The sequence below is a fragment of the Macrotis lagotis genome, chromosome 4 (assembly GCF_037893015.1).
Source record: "Macrotis lagotis isolate mMagLag1 chromosome 4, bilby.v1.9.chrom.fasta, whole genome shotgun sequence".
Taxonomy (NCBI): Eukaryota; Metazoa; Chordata; class Mammalia; order Peramelemorphia; family Peramelidae; genus Macrotis; species Macrotis lagotis.
The window spans coordinates 162997644-163021770 of record NC_133661.1 but is presented as its reverse complement, the minus strand read 5'-3'; the positions used below and the strand labels follow the sequence as shown (position 1 = coordinate 163021770).

Sequence of the window (24127 nt, the reverse complement as noted above, 5' to 3'; positions counted from 1 at the left end):
AGTGGGAGGTTGAGGTCTCCCACTAGTAGAGTTTTGCTGTCTATGTCTTTCTGTAGTTCTTTCAGTTTCTCCTCTAAGAATTTGGGTGCTGTCCCACTGGGTGCATATATATTCAATATTGAAATAACTTTATTGTCTATGGTACCTTTTAGGAAGATAAAGTTTCCTTCCTTATCTCTTTTAACGCTATCTAATTTTGCTGCTGCTTTGTCTGAGATAAGGATTGCTACCCCTGCTTTTTTTACTTCAGCTGAAGCAAAATATATTTTTCTCCAACCTTTTACCTTTACTCTATATGTATCTCTCTGCTTCAAATGAGTTTCTTGTAAGCAGCATATTGTAGGATTCTGGTTTTTAATCCACTCTGCTATTTGCTTACATTTTAAGAGAGAGTTCATCCCATTCACATTCAAGGTTATGATTACTAATTCTTTATTGCCCTCCGTGCTATCTTCCCTCTGTTTGTATTTTTCCCCTCCCCCTTTCCATATTCCCCAGTATTTTGTTTCTGAATACCACCCCCTTCAGTGTGTTTGCCCTCCTATATCTCCCCCTCCCCTTTCTTTCCCCTTTCACTTTTTCCCTTTTCCCTTCCCTTCATTTTGTTATTTCCCCTCCCCCCCACTCCCCCTCCCTTTCTCCATCCCCCTCCCCTTTTCCCCTTTTAATACTTGAAAGGTTAGATGTTTTATAAGTTAACTGAGTGTGTGTAGGTTGACTTTAAGCCAAGTCTGATGAGAGGAAGATTCAGGTGTTTCTCCTCTGCTCCCTTCTTCCCCTCTATTACCATAGGTTTTTTGGTACCTCTTAGTGTAATGAGATTTACCCCATTCAGTCCCCTCCCTCCTCCCGTCTCTTTCCTGTCCCCCTTTTTAAGGAGGTAGTGTTTTTTTAGATCATTCTATCTAAGTCATAGAAATTTCTGAGTGTCTGTCCCTTCTAGTTCAGTATATTCTATCAAATAGAGTCAAATTCCTGAGAGTTATTAGAGTCTTTCTCCCAAGTGCGGTTAAAGCCAGTTACATCCCATTAGATAGCAGTCTCATGGATAGGTCATGAATTTCCATCATTTCTGGCTAGGTGTATTCTCTCTGTATTCTCAAGATTTATGAGAATTTTTTTTTTTTTTGAGAATCTCCCCCCCCCCCCCCCATGCTGGGATATAGCCAGTTTCAAGTTACTGGCTTGCATTTTTTTTTCCTTTTACTGCCCCCCCCCCCCCTTTTTTTTTACCTTTTCATGTGTCTCTTGAATCTCCTGTTTGATGTCCAAATTTTCTGTTTAGCTCTGGTCTTTTCATCAGAAACTTTTGGAATTCTTCCATTTCCTTAAATGTCCATCTTTTTCCCTGGAAGAGAAGCCTTAGCTTTGCAGGAAAGTAGATTCTTGGCTGCATTCCAAGCTCCCTTGCTCTTTGAAATATCTCCTTCCAGGCCCTTCGATCCCTTAATGTTGATGCAGCCAGGTCCTGCGTGCTCCTTACTGTGGCTCTTTGATATTTAAATTGTTTCTTTCTGGCTGCTTGCAGGATTTTCTCTTTTATCTGATAGTTCTGGAGTTTGGCCACAACATTCCTTGGTGTTTTCATTTTAGTTTCTTTTTTCTCTTGGGGTTCGATGTACTCTTTCAATAACTACTTTGCCCTCTGATTCCATGATATCAGGGCAGTTTTCCATCACTAGATCCTGTATTATTAAGTCCAGGCTTTTTTTTTTCTCTTCGATGTTTTCAGGAAGTCCTATAATTTTCAGGTTGCCCCTCCTCGATCTATTCTCGAGGTCAGTGGTTTTGTTGATGAGATTATTTTACATTTTCCTTCTATTTTTTCTATTTTTTGATTTTTTGTTTAACTGACTCTTGCCAGCTCATGGATTCATTAGTTTCTGTAGACTCCATTCTTTTTTTGGGGGAGGAGTTTTCTTCATTAACCTTTTGCAACTCCTTTTCAAATTGCTCAGTTCTACTTTTGAAAGAGCTTTCCATTTGACCAATTGAGGTTTTGAGAGAATTAATTTCTTTTTGCATTTGCTCATTTGAGGATCTGAGAGAATTATTCTCATTTTGTATTGGTCCAATTGATGATCTGAGAGATTTAGTCTCCTTTTGTATTTGTCCAATTGTACTTTTTAAGGTTTTGTTTTCTTGTTGCAAGGTATTAATTGTCTCTCCCAAATTTTTAAGCTCCTTCCTTATTTCTTCAAGGAAGTCTTTCTGTGCTGGAGACCAGATTGTATTCTCCTCAGAGGTTCCAGGTCTCTCTGAGTTAGAGTCTTTCCCATCCAGGAATTTTCTATGGATCCATCTTTCTGCTGACCCTTCTTCATTTTGCTAAGACCTTGAGTTGGGCAGAGCTGGTTCACAGGGGTTTGGGATCACTAAAGGCTTTACTCACTGAGTGCATTTTCTCTGGCTGGCCAGTAGGAGGTGGTGGTTGCTTTCTTTGGAGTGTCTGTGACCTTGGTTGAGGCCTTCTCCCTTTGCTTGAAGGGAGGGGTTGGAGCTATTGAATTCTTTTGCCTTCAATCAATGGTGGGTTTTACCCTGGTCTGAGGTCATTCCTCAGCTGGGCTGGTTCTTGTGCTGACACACCTGGGCCTGAGGCATAAGTAGTTTGCATTTGTTTGTTTGGGAAGAGGCCTCAGCTGCAATGGAGGCGTGGACTCAGAGTTCCTCAGACTGGAGGACCCCAGGGATGTTGTCCGCAACTCTCCTGCACCAGACCTCTCCGCCCAGCCTGGTCCCCAAGCCCCAGGGGTACAGCACCAACACCAGGGCCTCTGCTCCCCAGCTGACCCAAGCCCCTGTTGTCCAGCCCCACAGCTGATCCAGCAGGTCTGGCTCTCAGGCCCTCAGACTCCTGGTTCCAATTCAGCTGTTAATCTGGCTGATCCCGGGCTGATCCTCCCTCTGAGCCCAGACTCACCCGCCCGAATTCCAAAGCTGCTGCCGAAGACAAATCCTGAGGTAGATGTTCTTTCTCCTGGCTTTTCTTTCTTTGTTTTGTGGGTCGGATTTCTTTTAAGAGGTTTGTTTCATGTGATAGTTGGGGAAGAGATCAGGAGACTTTAGAAATGTGCCTGTCTTCTCTCCTCCATCTTGGCCGGCCACCTCACTTCTTAAAAAGGAAAATAATCTGACAATTAAATTCTTGGGAGCTAATGTGAGATCACTAAGTGAAGTAGTATAGAGGAAGTAAAAGAGAGAGGCAGGGCATGATCTGAATGAAGATCCAGCAAAGAAAACTAAGGCGTGGCATGATAGGTAGGAGTAGAAAAAAGAATAGAGTATTAAGGAGTAGAAGGGGGATGGACAATGTCAAAGGCTGCAAAGATTAAGAATGAGAATTGAGGAAAGGGTATTTAATTTAGCAACTAAAAGATCTTTGCTCTTTGGAAAGAGCAATTTTGGTGGAATGATGAGTGAGTTTAGGGTTGAGAGAGGTGAGAAAGTGGAGGTAGTCTTAGGGAGTTTAGTCAGAGGACAGAAGAGATGTAGGTCTATTCAAATGCATAGTTACTTGAGTGGCACTAAATTGACCCTGCACTCTTAATATAAATTCCAGTTCATAAATGATCAGAATAGAATAGTTTTGAATCATTACAAAACTTTTTTTTTTCCTGGAATTATTTCTTAGGCTTATATCTACCCTAATGTGCAATAGACTTATCTGCCACCAAGAACTGTATGCTACAAATACATAGTATTTTTGCTTTGATTACATTTTGTGTTTTTCCCTTTTTTAAAAATTTTTAACTGACTGATGGAGTCCTCTCTAAGTACTCTAGAAAACAAAGGCTCCTTGTAATGCTAATGGGGATATAATTATAAAGACTCTAGTGAAATAAAAATCTTTTTGACAGTTTTGGCTTTGTTATTAACAATGAAATGATGTAGGAAAGGGCCTACTCTTAAAGTATAGGTTGCTCTACTATTTAAGTGAGAAAAATGATTACTTCACAATTTAACTTACATACGATTTCTCAAATAATAGAATTGATTGGAAACCTGCACTCGTATTTTGTAAGGATTTGTATGTATTGAAAGCACAAATAATTGTTTTTTTTGCAAGACAATGGGGTTAAGTGGCTTGCCCAAAGCCACACAGTTAGGTAATTATTAAGTGTCTGAGGCTGTATTTGAACTCAATTTTGACTCCAAGGCCAATGTTCTATCCACTGTGCCACCTAGCCGCCCCTCAAATAATTTTTTAAAAAAATCATTTTTTGAAATCTAAAAACAATAATCTTACCACTTTATAAGTTTTTTAAAAATATTTTTTGAGGGGTTTTGCAAGGCAAATGGGGTTAAGTAGCTTGCCCAAGGCCACACAGCTAGGTAATTATTAATTGAGATCATATTTGAACTCAGGTCCTCCTGAGTCTAGGGCTGGTGCTCTATCCACTGCGCCACCTAGCTGCCCCTTTTAAAAATTCATCTGTTCAGATGTTACTTTTTTGGACTTTTGATTGCTATAAATTTTTTACTTAAATGTAGTCACTTGGAACTGATATCAACTAATTTGAGATAATGAATATTTATTTCCTTTAGAGAAAACAATACCAACTACCACACAAGAAGTAATGGGATGCTAGAACCATAGATTTAGAGCTAGGCATCTGAGATCATCAAATCTAACCTCATCATTTTGCAAAGGAGGAAACTGAAGACTAAAAGAGAAGAGTGACCATTTTCACACAGGTAGTAAGTCTTAGAGATGGGATTAAAGTCCTCCAGGTCTCTTTCTTCTGTACCATTCTTCTTTTCATTCTTTTGTTTTGCTTTGTTTTTTACTTTTTTGCAAGGCAATGGGGTTAAGTGACTTGCCAAAGGTCACACAGCTAGGTAATTATTGTGTAGGGCCTCTGCTCTATTCACTGCACCACCTAGCTGCCCCTGCTTTTCATTCTTGATAAATATTACTCAAATATTGCTCTTGAGTTTGCTCTTCCCTCCCATTAGACTGTGAGCTCCTTGAGAGCTGGGACTGGTTTTTTGCATTTTTTTTGGTGTCTGAGCATTTAATAGGTGTTTGACTAGTGTTTGAAAAGATCTATTTCATCTATTTCCTTCAGTTATAATGTTTTAATCTTTAGGTTGATTCATATTCTTTTGGAAGAATGTGGAGTACAAGTTTTAACATTGACTCATTGTAATACTGTGTCAGTGACCAATTCATATACCTAAAATTCTGTCTGACTCTCTAGAACTTGTAGTTATAGTCTCCTAGTAGACTCTCTCATCTGATGGATTATTTATGACCTTCATTGTCTTCTAAAGTCATTTTTTCAAAGTGATTGTTGCCTTTTTCTTCAGATGTCAGCCTTTCCTTTTCCTGGGACCTTTCAGAAGAAAAAGATCATGACTATGCAGAAATCATTTAAAGTAATGAGATCACTCCTGCACAGTCATATTTTATGTGTTCCTTGTTTGCTAGTGTGATTTTCCTAGAGGGGATCTCTAGGAAGTTGTTTTTTGTTTCAGCCTAGCTGAATCTCTTCCCTATTTTCCAATCAGATCTTGTTTAAATAATTTTCATAAAATACCTAAACTTACATATTAGTTAATAAATATTAGTATCTTTGGCAGTCTTTTAGTTCACTTATAATTTAATTGGTTTAGGTTGTTAAGTCTACCTTTATCTAACTTGAGTTGCATAGACCAAATGTTTAGCCTTACTTGAGGGACAAACTAGTAAGAGAATAGATCAGCACATGATCCAACAATACTTTTTTTTATTTGTTTTTGCAAGGCAGTGGGGTTAAGTGACTTACCCAAGGTCACATAGCTAGGTAATTTATTAAGTGTCTGAGACTGGATTTGAACTCAGGTCCTTCTGACTCTAGGGCCAGTGCTCTATCCACTGCACCACCTAACTACTCCATCAGCAATACTACTACTACTACTACTACTACTACTACTACTACTACTACTACTACTATTACTACTACTATTATTGCTGTTGTTGTTGTTAAGGCAATGGGGTTAAGTGACTTGCCCAAGATCATACAGCTAGGCAATTATTAAGTGTCTGAGGCCAGATTTGAACTCAGGTCCTCCTGACTTCAGGGCCGGTGCTCTATTCACTGCACCACCTAGTTGCTCCCCATTAGTAATATGTTTTAAAAGAAATTAAAAATAACAGCATAAGAAAATGAAGCATGATTAAGACAAAGTTTAAAGAAACAAATTCTGAGGGACAGCATATCTCTGACTAAATCTCTTTTATGAATTAGTGCTGAATTTAATTTTAGTTTCACTTGTTCTGTTGTAAGGGACAACTTTAATTTTATTTTTCTTGTGTTTATGAACATTGAGATACCTTATGATCATATCTTCTTATACCTTGTTACTCTGCCTTTTACCTGTTTTCTGACATTGACTTAAATTTTTTGATGACATATTGCTGGTTCTTCTGAGATGAAGTCCCTTAATAATTTTAAGGATAGACTTAAACCATTTTTTCTATTCATATCTTTTTTTTTCTGATCTGAAAGGAAGAAGATAGAGGAAAAAATAGAGAAAAGCATGTCTTTTATCTTGGTCTATATAAATTTCTAATATAACTTTTTTTTTAATTAGGAGAGAAATTTTAGCAACAGATTTTCTGTTATTCCTCTTAACTCTCAACTTCTTTTCTCCTTATTGAAAATCTGGTTTGTAGGGGGGGCTAGGTGGTATAGTAGCTAGAGCACCGGCTCTGGAGTCAGGAGTACCTGAGTTCAAAATACGGTCTCAGACACTTAATAATTACCTGTGTGGCCTTGGGCAAGCCACTTAAACCCATTGCCTTGCAAAAAACCTTAAAAAAAAAAGAAAATCTGGTTTGCACGTTGTGATTTCTTTTTCATTAGTGCCGTGGGTATCATTTAATGAATTTTTATCTATTATACTTTTTTTATTTTTAACATCTTTATTTATTTATTTATTTTTCAATTAACTTTTGTAAAAGAATATTTTCTAAGAAGATACAACAAGAACAGAAGTTCAAAACACTTTCTGCCATGACACTTTGGTCCTTCAGGCTTAAATTATTTATTTATTTTATTTATTTTATTTTTTAAATTTTTTTTAGGTTTTTGCAAGGCAAATGGGGTTAAGTGGCTTGCCCAAGGCCACACAGCTAGGTAATTATTAAGTGTCTGAGACCGGATTTGAACCCAGCTACTCCTGACTCCAAGGCCGGTGCTTTATCCACTACGCCACCTAGCTGCCCCCTTCAGGCTTAATTTAAAAGCATTTATTACGATGTACTAAATCCAACATATTGACAAAGTGGCATAGTTAGTGAATGAAGTTGCATCAGAAAATTCTATCTTAATTGGAAGGTTTACTGGACTGCGTCCCTAAAGTTACTACTTGGAGTTATGCTGGTGGTAACATTATAGCATGGTTTACTGGCCTGGGACTCTGGGAAATCATGAGATTATAACCTGTTCCATTCCACCTTCAATACTCATTCACCTAATAACACGAACCAACAACTGCAAGGAACCAAGAAATAGAGACTTTGTGTTTATGGCCACAATGGCTAGGATGGAAAATTAGGCAACTGTCAGTGGAAGGCCACTATTACTACGACTCCTTACCCAGAAGTTTACAACAGAAGCTTGCCTTGTTCACCACTAGGAAAGAAAGCAATCTATTTGTTGAGGCCTTTTATATGCATGCTCAGTTCTACTTCAGAAACCTCAAAAAGCTGTCCCTCATTATGCAGTAAGCAGACCTGAAATAGTTATAAACTGAATTCTCCAAAGTTCATATAGGCAATTGCATCACTCTATGGGAGGACTCCAGAGTCCTTGTTCTTTCTCAGGTATTATTATGCTTCCATACAACCAATAAGCATTTATTAGCCCTTAAAAACTTGAAGACAGTTATTATTTTCTCTTTTGTCTTTTCTTCTCTAAACAATTCCTGACTCCTCAATAGTTCCTTATATGATACAGTTTTCCAGATCCTTCACATCTTAGTTTTCCTCTACCAGGTGTTCTCTACTTTGCTGCTGTCCTTCCTCAAGTGTGGAAACAGAATTTGAATGTTACCCTCCCAGTATGCTCTGAGCAGCTCTGAGTGTGGGGGAATAGTCACTCCCTTTGATCTATAGATTCTAATTTTATTAATGTAGCCCAACCTTGCTTCAGTTTTTTTGGTTGTTTAATAACAACTTTATAACAACTGGTGATCAACTGAAAGACACTGATCTTTTCCATACAAACTTCTGTCTAGTCACTTTTCCTGCATCTTTTACTTACTATTTTTAAAAATAGATCTTAGATGGTTATTTTATTCTTTCCAATTTTTTTGTTTTGATTTTGCCCAAGGTCCACACAGCTAGGTAATTATTAAGAGTCTGAGATTGGATTTGAACTCAGTTCCTCCTGAGTCCAGGGCTGGTGCTCTCTACATTGTGCCACCTAGCTGTCTTCTATCTTTTACAATTTAAAAATCATTTTCCTTGCTGATGAAGATGGAGGCAGAATAAAAATGAAATAATTTGCTTTCTCTCTGTCATTAGGTGCATATACTTTCCTTTTGTATCCTGTTGCTTGGATTACAAGTTCAAAAAAGTCTCTGTTTCTAGCATCTTTTTTACATATATCAGTTTGTAGCTCTTTCTGTGGAATATTGAATCATTGGGGAAGGATAGTCTAATACATATGCACTTAAAATAAGGAGAAATTGCTAGCTACACTGGGCCAGATTTATGATTCAGTAGGATTTCATATTGGATTACTTTTGAATAGGAAAAGTGGATCTTCAGGTTTTCAAGATTAGATGTTGCTGTCCCTTTCATTTGTTGCTAGCGGATAACTTCATAGACCACTCTTACATCTGCTAACCTGTCATAATTAAGAGATTAATAAGCATTAAACATCTGTGTGGCAGGTGCTGTCTTAACCTGGCTTTCTTGAAACTAAACATGCTTTTTCAATTAAGAGATATAACCATTTAAAAATGGGATGTTAGAGAATCTGGTCTATACTTCTTTATAACAATTTGTGAATATCTAGTTTAGGGAGAAAAGTATTTTAACTTTCTTCTAATGCTATTATAACTTTCATAAACATTCTAAAAATGACTCAGTATATGAGTTTCTTCAGTACCTTTCTCAGGATCTATGGTTTAAAGAATACTAAAGGAAGGACATATAAGTGAGTCTTTTGATCTCTTTAGGCATTCTGTGATGCTATATAGATTATAATGTATCAATGGCTACATGTGCCTCATTGGACTATTTGATTTTGATTGACTTTCAATGAAAATCCCTTCAGACTAAAAGCCTTCTTGTTTGATTAGCAGAATTCTTTTCATGACAGCATACTGTAGTTGAAAGAATGCTGGATTTGGAATTAGTAGAACTAGGCATCATTCTCAACTGTGTTCAATTCATTTTCGTCTCCAGATCCCAGCTTTCCCATAGAGTGGGGTTGTTGGTTTTTGCCCAGTTGGTTCCCCCCCCAACTCCCTCTAAACTAGTCACAGAAATCGAAGGGCAGACACCAGAAGTATTAATATGTTAATAAGGTATTAAACTAAATGTAAAAATAAACTACCTTGTGATCTCTTTATAAAATGTGAACAAGTTCCTTGATTGAATTGCAAAGGAGAGTTTAGGACTGTTTGGCTGAAAATTTGCCATATCTCAGGAGGCCTTTAAATTGCTAAATCTGCTAGCCCTGGATTTTAATTCTTAAACTAAATCAACTGATTCAAAGCTAGTCTTAAGATTCTCTACCAATTCAATTTAAGAACCTGTTTGCTATATAAATTTGCTATATCAAATTTGTAAAAGAAAGATATTGGATTAGATGAGCCTGAGGTACCTTTCAGCTCAGAATCTATTCTGCTGTGGTGTACAGTTCACAATAAGAAATGGATAAATAGGAAGTCAGATAGAATTTGCTTTTTAAAAAATATTTATTTATTTTTCCAACTATATGCAAAGAAAATCATTTTATTGTAAGGTTTTGAGTTTCACATTTTTTCCCTCCCTTCCTTCTCTCCCCTCTCCCTCCAACAGAAAACAATTAAATATAGGTTATATCAGTGTGTGTGTGTGTGTGTGTGTGTGTGTGTGTGTGTGTGTATGTGTAAAAAACTATGCTAAAAATTGGATATAATAGAAGGAGGAAAGTGTTTCATTATGTAAACTCTGGAACTAAGATGAGTTAATTTTAAGAAAAAAATCACTCTCTTTGAGTTATGACCCTAATCAGCAAACTTGAGACCAGGGCATCAGTAATAACCAGAGAAAACCTTAAGTACCTAGTGGAGGTCTTGGGGAATATTGTTACTTGTTTTCTTAGAATAATTTCAAAAGTTCGCCTTGTGCCTTTTTTGCCATCCATTGAATCATCTTTTTTCATTTCTGAATTTTTCTCTTTAGCTTTCCTCAATAGTATGATGAATTTCTAGTGACTGGATATTTGTCTCCAAGAAGGAAAAAGGGAAAGAAAAGTTCATGAAGGAGAAATCACAGGTCTTATGGCAGATGGCAGATTCAGGTTCTGCTCAGCTGGAAATTACATCAACTGGCAAATGCCCATTCTGTTCACTTCCAAAAAATTTGAACTTATAAGGACCATACTAGAGGATTATGCAGTCCTCTAAAGACTCAGGGAATCTATAGCCAGCAGGCCATAGTGGTTTGGCATTTGCCAAACTCGAAATTCAATAAATCTGGTAGCTTTTTAGGAGTGAATTAATTAAATGTTGACCAAATAAAGCCTAATGATGGTATAAATATCCAAATTTTCCGTTGCAGAAAAAGAAGTTCCCTCTCCTCCCCCCCTTCCTCCTAATACTATCTTTCTAGACTTAAGGTCAGACTTACTTTTTCTCCCCTGACAAATGCATTTTGTGGCCAATCAATCAACATGATGACCTTTCTAGATGTCTTATATCTGACCCGTTGGCATAGATAAGTCATCTATTTTGTTGTAGTTTTCCTTTTACATGGCCTGATTTTTAAAAAATGACCAATAAAAAGAAAAGAAACAGAGAATCTTGGATGTTATATGTATTTAACCATATATTTAACTGGGCTAGACATTCTAATTCTGTATTCGTTCTTTTTAAAAATTAAAAAAATTTTTTTTTATTACATTTAAGGTTTCAATTTCTCTCCTTTTCTGCCTACCCACCCTGCACTATAGAAGACCACTATTTGACAGAGATATATATGTATGTACGTGCATGTAAAGCCATAGTATGCACACTTCTATCTATCAGTTCTTTCTCTGGAGGTAGATAGAATCTCCCTGCCTTTATTGATTTGAATATTTATAACAGAATAATTTAGTCATTCATGGTTATTCTTTGAACAATTTTGCTATTAATTTATATAGTGTTCTCTTGGCTTTGCTCATTTCACTCTTCATTCTATCAGGCAAGCCTTTTCATGTTTTTCTAAGCATTTCTTATAGCATTGTAGTATTGCATTGCAATCACATAATACAACTTGTTTAGCTATTCCCCAATTAAGGGGCATCCCTTCAATGTCTAATTCTTTGTCATCATAAAGAAAACTGCTATAAATAATTTAGAACATATAAGTTCTTTTTTCCTTTTCTGTTGATCACCATGGAAAATAGATCTAATGCTATTGCTGGGTCAGAGGGTATACACAGTTTTATAACTTTTTGAGCATAATTCCAGATTGCTCTTCAAAATGGTTGGATCAGTTCACAGTTCTGTGAACAATGAAATAGTGTCCCAATTTTTCCACATACTTTCCAACATTTGTCATTTGCTCCTATCATTTTAGTCAATCTGATCAATGTGAGATGATATCTCAAAGTTGTTTTAATTTGCATTTCTCAAAATAGTAATGATTTAGAGCATTTTCATATGACTATGTATAGTTTTTATTTCTTCCAAAATCTGCCTGTTCATATCCTTGGATCATTACTAATTGGGGAATGCCTCATATTTATGTGAGATATGAAGTCTTTATCTGAGAAACCATTTATAATTTTTTCTCCTAATTTTTGACTTTCTCTCTGATCTTGTTTATTTTGCAGCATTTTTTAAATTTAATATAATTGATATCCACTTTCTGTCTCATAATGCTTTCTATCTTTTGTTTATTCATAAATTCTTCTGTCCATAAGTCTGATAAGTAATATGTTCCAAGTTCTTCTAATTTACCTATGATAATTCCTTTCATATATAGGTCATGTGTTCATTTTTGACCTTATCTTGGTAAATGGTCTAAGATGCTGGTTTATACCCAATTTTTGCAAGACTGCTTTTTCAGTTTTCCCAACAATTTTTATCAAATAGTGAATTCTTATCCCCAAAACTTGTCTATACATGTGTCAAACATAAGATTACTATAATCATTTGCTACTATAAATTATATGTTTATTGTATTCCTCTGACCCATTTTTCTATTTCTTGACCAGTGCTAGTTTTGATAGTTACATATATAGAATCTAATAATGTAGTTTAAGATCTAGTTCTGTTAAGCCTTCTTATTTAGATTTTTTCATTAATTCTTTTGATATTCTTGACCTTTGTTCTTCCAAATGGATTTTCATATTTTTTCTAGCTCAATGAAGTTTTCCTTTGGTAATTTAATTGAAGTGACATTGAACAAACAGTTTAGGTAGAATTATCATTTTTATTAGATTGACTTTGTCCAATTAATATTTCTCCAGTTTTTTAATTCTAACTTTATTTGTAAAAAAAAGTATTTTATAATTATGTTCATGTAGTTCCTAGATTTGTCTTGGCAGGTAGATTCTCAGATATTTTATGCTATCTTTAGTTATTTTAAATGATATAGCTGTCCTTTTCATATACAAATGTGAATGAACTCATTAATGAATTCATAAAAATGTTTCCATATTCTTTATAATATATTATACACTCTTATTTAGTTCTCTCCTGAGCCTTGTCTATATATGATCCTTCTAACTGCTCTAATAAATGAGATGGTTCATATGAACTATCAATATCATCTTCCCATACAGGAATATAAGCAGTTCAACATCATTAAATTCCTTATAATTTGCCCTTCCTGTCTACCCTCTCTGTGTTTCACCTGAGTCCTGAATTTAGAGATCAAACTTTCTATTCAGCTCTGGTCATTTAACAGGAAAGCTTGAAAGTCCCCTATTTCATTGAATATCCATCTTTTTCCCTGAAAGAGGATGTTCAGTTTTGCTGGGTAGTTGATTCTGGGTGGTAATTCAGGCTCTTTTGCCTTCTGGAATATCATATTCCAAATCCTACTAGCCCTTAATGTTGACTCTGCTAAATCCTGTGTAATCCTGACTGTAGTGCCAGGATATTTGAGTTGTTTCTTTCTGGCTGCTTGTAATATTTTCTCTTTGACTTAGAAGTTCTGGAATTTGGCTATAATATTCCTGAGAGGTTTTTTTGTGGGGGGGGCAGGGAATCTCTTTCATAAGGTGACCAGTGGATTCCTTCAATTTCTATTTTACCCTCTGCTTCTAGGATATTAGGGCAACTTTTCTGTAGAATTTCTTTAAAAATGAAGTCTAGGCACTATGAAATGGAAGATACTGAAGACAATCAAGTTTCCTGTGTACAGTGGAACCTCTCTTACCCTCATTTGAACTACACACACACACACACACACACACACACACACACACACACACACCCTGAGCAGTTAGTTGTAGGTTCAGTAAAACCCTCAATGATGTAAAAAAATAAAAAGAAAAAGAGGAAAAAAAGTATTAAATTTCACAAGCTGTTTGTACTCAAATATATTTTCTTAGTTTCAGATCCTCAGCTGTTGAGTGGAAAGTCTTGAGCCAAAAGAGCTCAAAAAGAATAATGTTGCATTTCCTTATGTCTCAGGAAACACTTTTTAATGGTAATTTGTCAGATTGTCTATGAACAAAACCCACTTTTTTAGACATTGGAAAAAAAAATAAAAATGAAGTCTAGGCCCTTTTCCTGGCCATGAATTCCAGGTAGCCCAAGAATTTTTAATTTACCTCTCTGGATCTGTTTTCCAGGTCAGCTGTTTTTCTGATGAGATTTTCACATTTTCTTTTAGTTTTTATTCTTTTGGTTTTGTTTTATTGTTTCTTGATTTCTCACAAAATCATCAGCTCCCCTTTGCTCCATTCTACATTTGAAAGAGTTCTTTTCTTCAGAGAACTTTTTCTCTCTCTTTTTCCATTTGACCAATTCTACTTTTTAAGCCATTCTTCTCCTCATTGACCTTTTGGACTGCTTTTTCCATTTTTGACCTAAAATGATTTTTAATGTGTTATTTTCCTCAGAATTTTTTGATATCTCCTTCACCAAGCTGCTGACTTGTTTTCATAATTTTCCTGCATTGCTCTCATTTCTCTTCCCAAGTTTTCCTTTATCTCTCTTACTTGATTTTCAAAATCTTTTTTGAGCTCTTCCATATCCTGAGGCCAAATTTCTGTTTTGCTTGGAGGTTTTGGATAGAGAAGCTTTGACTTTGTCATCTTCTGAATGTGTGTTTTGATCCTTCATAGGGCCAAAGTAATTATTTATGGTCAAATTCTTCTTTTTTTCCTGTTGTTTGCTCATTTTCCCAGCATATGACCTGTTTTTAATGTGCTTTCCAAGGTTTTGAGTGTTTTTGGGACAACCCTTTGAAGGACCTCAACTCCTTCAAGGTCTTATGAGAGGCTCTGTGTCCTGTGCTCAGGTCTGTGGATGACTATAAGTCCTGCTCCACTGTGGCAGTATGGGGGCCTGAACTGTGACCAGGGTCTGAATATGGACAAAGCACCAAAGTCCTGTCCTTGGGATGGCAGAGAGACCCCCCCATCCCTTTACCATCCATGGGCTAAGTGTTCTTGCTGGGTAGCTACCTGCTGGGTGGCTCTGTAGACCTGCTTCTGTTTCTCAGGACTGTGCTGAGCCCTGTGCTAGACCAGGCTCTGCACTCACTCTGATGTGGAAGAGTTTTTCCACTGACCTTCACTCTGCTGCCACAGACCCAAGCACCCCATGTGTCATTCCTGGAAGGCTGGAACTCATTCACTCATGGAACAATCAGACTGCACTGCACCTCCTTCCAACTCCAGTGGAACAGTGCAGATTTTCCCAGTTGTCTTGGGCCTGGAAATTGTTTCACTCAATCTTTCTGTGGGTTTTGCCACTCTAGAATTTGGTTAGAATTGTAATTTTTTTTCGGTTTTTGCAAGGCAAATGGGGTTAAGTGGCTTGCCCAAGGCCACACAGCTAAGTAATTATTAAGTGTCTGAGACAGGATTTGAACCCAGGTACTCCTGACTCCAGGGCCGGTGCTTTATCCACTGCACCACCTAGCCACCCCATCATTTAGAATTGTAATTTTAAGACATTTAGAGTGTTTTGGAGGAGGTCTTCTGGGAATTCCTGCCTCCTCACCATCTTGGAACCACCAAAATTTCACATTTTCAATCCTTGTATCCCCACTACCTCACATGAGCAGGTACTTTATAACATTTTTTAAATGGAGTTGAATTTTAAATGTGGCTTTAATTAATTCACATAGAATAGTTTCTATTTCTAGAAAATGCTTGAGTTAAGAATCAAGAGCAGTAAGATTAGTATTCCATTTAGGGCAATTCTTTATTAACTTAAAATATAAAATCTTCATACATAGAAAAACATCAAATTAGCCAATTTTTCTTCTGGCTTCTAAGAACTAAGGATTGTTCTCAAATAACTATTCTTTAGATCTCTAAAGCAAATGAGCATACAGGAAGTACTTACAAATATGTCATTAACAATTACAAAGAGTTTCAATGCAACACTTTGCCAAATTCTTTTAGTTGTTGGACTTATTGACTGTACCAGAGTCTCCTGGATTCTCTTAACAGAGGCTGTTGTTTTTCTTTTGGAAAGAGCTTGGAATCTCTCTGCTTCTATATGACTGAGCCTAGGAAAGAACCTGACAGAAAATAGAGATCTGTACTCAGTTTGAAAAGGGCCTGCATAGTACAATATTAGTTCATCTAATCTTATAATATTAAAGTCTAGAAAGATAAGATTCTGTGACAAGTAAAGATAGCAAGTAATGCTATAATATCCATATACTTAGGCTGAAGTCCCTAAATGGTATTTTAACATTTACATGAATAGTTTTTGGTAAATAAGTCAGAGAATGCTGACATATCTCTGGTCGAATATTAGGATCCAATTGGAAAATTGGCAAAAGCTAATCCATAAGCTATAAAACTTTATAACTATTTTAGAAAGCATATTGATAAGTACAATATATCATTTGAAAAGTTTTACAATATTTCATTAGTTGCCTCTTATTTCCTTGCCTTTAATTCTTGAATTCTGTTCTATCCACTGAGTTTTTTTCTTCCTCATTCTGTATGACCTCTAAGTAGTTTTTATTTTTTTAAAAATTTGATGCTTATAACCAACATTTGAAAGAGAAAGGACCTGTGATTTCATTGATACAGGAAATTCCTTCTTGTGAAAACACTTTTTTTCTGACACAAGTTGTAATGTTCTATACTACTTAGAGAGATATCTAGGATCCTGAGTGAGCCTGGTAGCCAATATGTGTTAGAGATGGGACTTGAACCTAGATCTTCCTGACTCTGAGGACAATTCTCTACATACCATATGACCTCTCAAAAGAAGGAGATACTGAGAATTAACTCCTGCTACAGGATTCATCATGTACTGGCACTGAGTAACTCCTTTTTCCTTGTGGACTCCTTTCTTTTCATCTTTTTAACCAAAAAGTTAATTGTCTTTCTCCATTAGAATGTGAGTTCCTTGAGGACCAAGACTATTTTATGCCTTTCTTTGTATCTCTAACACTTAGCTTGGCACTCAGAACAGAGTAGATTCTTAATAAATGTTTATTGAACCCCCTTCCCCTAATATGCTTTTATGCTTTAAAATTCAGATAGTGAAGAGAAAGTGAATGAAATTAAATTTTGAATGGAAAGTATCTACAGGAAAGACTTCACGTAGATAGTTGTATTTGAGCTGAGAGTCGAGGGAAAACTAGGGATTCTGGATCTTGGTTGTAAAGGAGGAGTATAATCCAGGGATGAGGGATAAATCGATGCAAAGACCTTGGATCAGAGGGTTTATATAGGGCTGATTTGGTGGCACCATAGTGTGCATGAAGGGGGAGTAATTTATAATAAAGAGTAGAAAAGTAGTTTGGGACTTAGGTTGTAAAGGATTTTAAATATCAAACAGAAGAATTTGATCCTAGATAAAATAATGGGTTACTGGAGCTTATTGAGAAGGGGAGCGACAGGGAGAGTCAGATTTTTACTTTAGAAAAATCACTTTGGAGGTTGTATGGCTGATGGTTTGGATGGAATGAGGCAGGGGGAGACTAATTAATAGGCTATTGCAGTATATGACAGTTAATGTGGACTTGAGAAAGCTCTCTTTAGGGATTTGTCAAAAAAAATTTTGAGCACATTTTCTGTGGGAAAAGAACAGAAATAAATTTTAAGTAACATCTTAACTAGAGTAGCAAAGCAATAATTTAAAATCTTTTAATTCTCTGACACAGTGGATTATAGGAGAATTCCAAAGCCACCTTTCCCAGATCTTGTTTTAAATCTGCTTTCTCTTTCTAATCCATTTTTAGAATCAAAACTTTTGAATTGAAAGCTATCTTTGATATAATCTAATCCTATCCCCCCCCTTTTTGTGGATCATGAAAGTGAGGCTCAGGAAGTGAACCAATTTGCCTGATGTCACAAAGAGGCTGAGTAGCAAAAGCTACTTCACAGTTCTCCAATACATGCAATAATGTAGAGGTCTCTCTGATTTCATACTAAATGTCTTAAACTCTGACCTAATGTTAGAGCAGTCCCATCATTCCACTTCGACCATGTGAGGTGCATGATAGCAGAACATAGCAATTCTTATTTATAGTTTCAAAATTCTCTCTTTTCAGGTCCATTTAATCACAAAGAAGTATAGGATTGATGAACAGATTTAGAAATTATGCTGTCCTACTAGCCTTAAATTTTAACCTTTTAAAATTTCAACAAGCATAATAAAAGTTTTGCCTCAAATAAGAGTCACTGATTTGAATCGAGAACTCCACTGCTTAATTGTATGTTATTTGGATGAAATGCATTTATTCTGAAGAGAGTTATTCATTTCCTTTCTTCAAAGGAAAGCTTTGTAGAACATACTATTTAATATTTAAAATTAAAAAAATTAACAAGCATTTATCCTCTTGCCTGCGTATCTCCAGTCCCCTTTTGAAAAAAAAAAGCTGTAAGACTCGTAATATATGTCTAGTCAAGCAAAGCAGATTTCCACATTGGTCATGTCCAAAAATGTATATCACATTTTGTATCTGGCTAGAGGTATTTATCATGTTTCATCTTCAATCTTCTGGAATCATGGCTGGTCATTGCATTGATTAGAGTTTTCATATCTTTCCAAGTTGTTTTTCTTTATAACATGATTGTTGTATAAATTTTTCTCTTGGTTCTGTATTAGGTCTTTTCAGTTTTTTTCTGACTCCATCCGTTTTAGCATTATTCTTGTGTAATGATATCCTGTTAAATTCCTACATCATAATTTGTTTAGCCATTTCTACAAAGATACATTAATAAATGCTTATTGAACCCCCCCTTCATATTTTTGTAGATTATAGGCCCTTTTCCTCTTTTAAAAATCCATTTGTTATATAGACCTAGTAGTACTATTCTAGGTCAAAGGGTATTTACAATTTAGTAACTTTGGGGACATATTTCTAAAATGCTTTCCAGAATGACTGGACTTATTCATAGCTTTACCAATAGTGTTTTTTTATTTTAAGTTTTATTTATCTAAGGCAATGGGGTGAAGTGACTTGCCCAAGATCACACAATTGTTGTCTGAGGCTGGATTTGAACTCACATCTTCCTGACTCCAGGGCCAGTGCTCTCTGTCCACTGTGCCACCTAGCTGTCCATACCAAAAGCATTTTTAACATTTTCCTACAGCCTGTCTTACAATTGTCATTTTCTTTTTTTTTTTTTTGTTATCTTTGCCAATACCATTGATGTGAGATAGAACCTTCAGAGCTGTTTTATTTTATATTTCTCTACTGGTGATTTTTTTAGTCTTTTAAAATTTGTTTATAGATTGGATGTCAGAATATATTTCTATTTTAATAGAAACAATGTATCTTATATTTTAAATAAAAATTTGCTTCTACTGTTTTTAATTTTCATTGTTTTTAATTTTGGTGTTCACCTCAATAGGTGTGATGCTAGCATAGCTAGATTGTCAGCAGAGCATAAAACAACATATGAAGGCCTTCAGCACTTGAACAAAGAACAGCAGGCTGCCAAACTTATTTTGGAAAGTAAAATCAAAGATGCAGAAGGACAGGTATGATATTTTAAAAATAATTTTTGAAAATAGTTATTTGCAGTGAGTACAAATTCTTGAAGCATTTGAATCAGGATTTTTAATATTGGGGCTAGATTTATGTAGAACTGAAGAATATTTTTTTACTTTTCACTTCTTGCCCTTTGTCATCTTGAGTGTAATAACAGTAATATTTCATATTATCTTATTTGCTTGTATGTTGCATACATGTAATGAAACAGTTGTTGTTATTGTGTGACAGGTAGTCAAAAGAACCTAGGCAAATTCCTGAGTGTATTGGGTTTTCTGGCAGTATGCAGTTCAGGCCCTAGTGGTAAGAGGTTAAGATGGTCTATTCTGGTTCAGTTCCAGGAAATTTCTAATTCCTAAACCCTTAAGAAGCCAAGTTGGGTCCAGCAACATCATGAAGGCCAACATCTGCCCCTGGGAAGGCAGGAATTTAATCCCTTCTGGAGATTTTCTATACTGAGGCTAAGCCATGTCTCTACAGAGAATCTTAGTCTAGAGGACACTTTACTTCCCTCCTCATCACTCCCACCCCCTCTGCCCCCAGCCTACTTAAGTTTCTGTCCTTGGCCGTTTGTTTGCCAATCTCAGATCAGAAAGTGTGGAGGTTAACTGATATATTTTCTTAGTCATTCACTTAGGTGTTTTTGACTCTATTTCAGACCTCATTAGATTTTAAATGAACTTTAAAATTTTAAAATTTTCCACCAACCAATTTGGGATGAGTAGGCAGGCATCAAGGGCTAGGCATAGAACTATTTTGCCTTCATTATAATGGCTGGGGAGGGATCTCTGTGAAATAGGTCACCTTGGTTCTAGTGATCAAGGCAGCAGGTCTTTTCCTAGGAGAAGGACTATAGCCAAATGGTTAAGCATAATTTTTTTTTATGGGGGGAAGGGAATGAGCTCCTGTAGATAATCTACCATGTTCTAGGGGGGATAATTCACAAGGTTCCTCATTGGTTTTGTTAACGTACTTATTCGTGTCAGGATGAGAGCCAAGCACAAGACAAGAAAGCGGTGACCTTTCCCAACTTGTTTATATATTGCTGCAGCCTGGAACAAGTCTCCTTGTCTCTTGGTGAGGGCCTGTTTAGAACTCTAGCCAACAGACCTGCCCACATAGTTAGACGTCATCAACATTAGAATTGTTCCAGTTGTATTATTGAAATTGGCAAGAGACAGGAGAACTTGCAGTCACACAGATGGTATAGAGACTGCAGGAAAATGTCCATTTTACTAACCAGTTGGTTGTAAAAAAAAAACAACTATAGGGTCATGGGTCTGGACTTATGCGAAGAGATGAGAGGGGATGGCAATTAAATGAAACCATTTCCTTTTCTTTACTACAACTCAGCTCCATATTTGTGGTTGTGATAATGGAAAAGGGACACAAGATAATCTTGGCCTAGACTGGTTCCTTCTAGCAAAAAGATATAATATAATATTATAATTATAATAATTCATCCAGTAGAAATTTATTTAGTATCTTCATGTGTATAGTACTCTGCCAGAGGGGGGAAAACAAAGAAGCCTAAGAAGTGATCTCTATTGTCAAAAAAAATTCTAATCTAGTTGAAGAGAAAGATGAATGCATGAATTTAAATAGCAATACATGTATTATATGTCTGGTGGCTTTTCCTTCACTAGAAATCCTTCAATCCAGGTTGGAAAAAAAAACTAAAAATACTAAGCAAGATTATAAATTATTTTTTAAGTTCTTGGTAAATTAATGACTTTCTCTTTACTAAAGTTAATTTTTGTAAAGGTTTGTATAAGTGATGGACTCCAAAGTTCCTTGTTAGTTTAAATCTATAATTCTGTGATCTCATTTGTAATTTCTTTAAATTTATTTTTTTTCCAAGGCAATGGGGTTAAGTGGCTTGCCCAAGGCCACACAGCTAGGTAATTATTAAGTGTCTGAGGTCGGATTTGAACTCAGGGCCTCCTGACTCCAGGGCTGGTGTTCTATCCACTGTGCCACATAGCTGCCCTGATCTCATATGTAATTTTAAAGTGTCAATTACTTTTTTTCAGATTTCTCAGCTTTTAAGCAGAGTTGACCTGTCACTATCAGAACAAAGCACAAAGCTGAAAATGACTCACAGAGATAGCAACCATCAGCTTCACCTTTTGGACATTAAGTGAGTAGCCATTATATCAAGAAAAATTTTTTCTTAGTTCAGAAGTTTCAACTTAGCAAACATTTATTAAGTGCTTATGATGTACAATATATTTTGCTAGGAGCATAGTTGAAACAAGTAGAGGCAATTTGTGAGTTTCTGCAGTGCTATTCCTTCTTAATTGCCATGCTATTCATATACTACAATTCCCAATCTGCTTCTTAAATTTTTACCAGTTACAAGAATGAATATGTTATAGCCATTTGTAGAGAAGTGCTCATTTGCTAGTTGAAATTCTCTTCTTAGATTGGATAAAGTGGGAAAGAACTTATGTGTACAATAAAGTTATTTATAAATGTACTTTTTTTTTGGTTATAGCAAAGACCTGGAAATGAAGTGACTATCTCTCAATTGGGGAAATAGCTGCAAATTATGTTTTATGATGTAATGGAGAATTACTTCATTGAAAAAAATAATGAAAGAAATAAATTCAGCGAAATGTGGAAAACTTGTATGAACTGATGCCAAATAAAGTGTAGAAGTAGAATTATTTTATTCAGAGACTATAGGAGCATAAAGAGTAACACTTTTGAAAGACTTAGAAACTTTAATACAGTCAGTGACCAATAACAACTCCAGAAGATTGATGATGTCAAGAATGCCTACAGAGTAGGACATAGCATTTCCATATACAATCATTCAACAAAAAAGGAGGGCTTTTATTTGAAGAGTGCTAATTGAGGAGATAGGGAAGGTGGTAGTTTAGTGATAATGGTAAAAAAAAAAGGAAGAGAGAAAAAAAGCACTCTGTAAACTTTTCAGTGAATATACATATGACACTAGAGGAGAGGGTCTGAGGGAGACAAAGGCAGAGAAAGCAATGTTGGTACAACCATATCATTCTGGTTTGGACCTGACTCAGGTTATCTTATGGTAATTCAAGTTTTATATTGGAACAAAAGGAGGCTCATAGATCATTCCAGTGTTAGCAAAAGGAAGTTTACTTAGCTTGAGCTAGAGAAGAATTTTCAAAAGAATAGAACCCCTTAAGTTGATTTAGCTAAGTGAAGCTTCCATTTGGACCCTCCTGGCAAGCATCTGAAGGTCTCTCTAGCTCCTCAGTCTGAGCACTTATTCCTCTGAATCAACCAAGTTTTGAAGAATGTCTCACTACTGTTTAAGAAAAACAAATCTAACTTGTTTTGTTGTCTCCCTCCCATGTTAAATTTAATATATATTTTAAATATTTTTTCTTGTTAATATAAAAATTCATTTATTTATTTATTTTATTAAAGATATATTTGAGTTTTACAATTTCCTCCCCAATCTTGCTTCCCCTCCCACCCACGGAAAGCAATCTGTCAGTCTTTACTTTGTTTCCATGTTGCACATTGATCCAAACTGAGTGTGATGAGACAGAAATCATGTCCTTAAGGAAGAGACAAAAAGTCTAAGAGATAACAAGATCAGACAATAAGATTTGTTTTTTTCCTAAATTAAAGGGAATAGTCCTTGAACTTTATTCAAACTCCACAGTTCTTTCTTTGGATACAGATGGCATTCTCCATTGCAGACAGCCCAAAATTGTCCCCGATTGTTGCACTGATGGAATGAGCGAGTCCTTCAAGGTTGAACATCACCCCCATGTTACTGTTAGGGTGTACAGTGTATTTCTGGTTCTGCTCATCTCACTCAGCATCAGTTCATGCAAATCCCTCCAGGCTTCCCTGAATTCCCATCCCTCCTGGTTTCTAATAGAACAATAGTGTTCCATGACATACATATACCACAGTTTGCTAAGCCATTCCCCAATTGAAGGACATTTATATAAAAACAACCTTTGCATTGATTTTTTTAAAATTTTGAGTTCTAAATTTTCTCCCTCCCCTCCTCTTATTGAGAATGTAAGCAATTACATATAGGTAACACATGTACAGTCATGTAAACTTATTTTGTTATTAGTCATGTTGTAAAAGAAAATACAGAAGAAAAAACCCCAAGAAAAAAGTAAAAAAAGAATATGCTTTGTTCTGCATTCAGACTCTATCAGTTCATTCTCTAGAGATGGATAGGATTTTTCATCATAAGTCCTTCAGCATTACCTTGACTCATTGTAATATGGAAAATAGCTAAATCATTTATAGATGATCATTATGCCATATTGCTGTTACTATATACAGTATTTTCCTAGTTCCATTCAGTTCACTTTGCAACAGTTCATGTAAATCTATCCAGATTTAACATGAAAGTATTATTGGCTTGTCACTTCTTAGGATAGTTACGTCATTCACAGCTGATCATTGTACAATACTGCTTTTAATGTATACAGTGTTCTCCTGGTTCTGCTCATTTCCCTGGGTATCAGTTCATGTAAATCTTTCCAGGTTTTACTGAAATCATCCTACTTGTCATTTCTTGTAAGCACAATAGTACTCCATTATATTTGTATATCATAGTTTATTCAACCACTCCCCAATTGATAGGCATTCCCTCAATTTGCAATTTTTTGCCTCCACAAAAAGTGCTGCTATAAATATTTTTGTGCATATAGGTCCTTTTCCATTTCAATTTTTTCAGTCTGTTTAGAATACAGACCTAGTAATGGGTCCAAGTCAAAGGGTACATACACTTTTATAGCCCTTTGGGCATAGTTCCAAATTGTTCTGCAG

General features: G+C 35.8%; 1 protein-coding gene across 4 annotated transcripts in view; it reads left to right on the top strand.

The window, feature by feature from the left end:
* Positions 1-24127, top strand: part of FAM81A (family with sequence similarity 81 member A) — a 118257-nt gene that overhangs the window by 43871 nt on the left and 50259 nt on the right. For all 4 annotated transcript variants that reach the window (XR_012478044.1, XR_012478045.1, XM_074234547.1 and 1 more), the window contains 2 exons: positions 19200-19329; positions 21373-21479. Coding sequence is in view for 2 of the 4 variants with exons in the window: in XM_074234547.1 (XP_074090648.1) it covers positions 19200-19329; positions 21373-21479 (237 nt within the window). In the remaining 2 variants the exon portion in view is untranslated. The remainder of the gene's footprint in view (positions 1-19199; positions 19330-21372; positions 21480-24127) is intronic.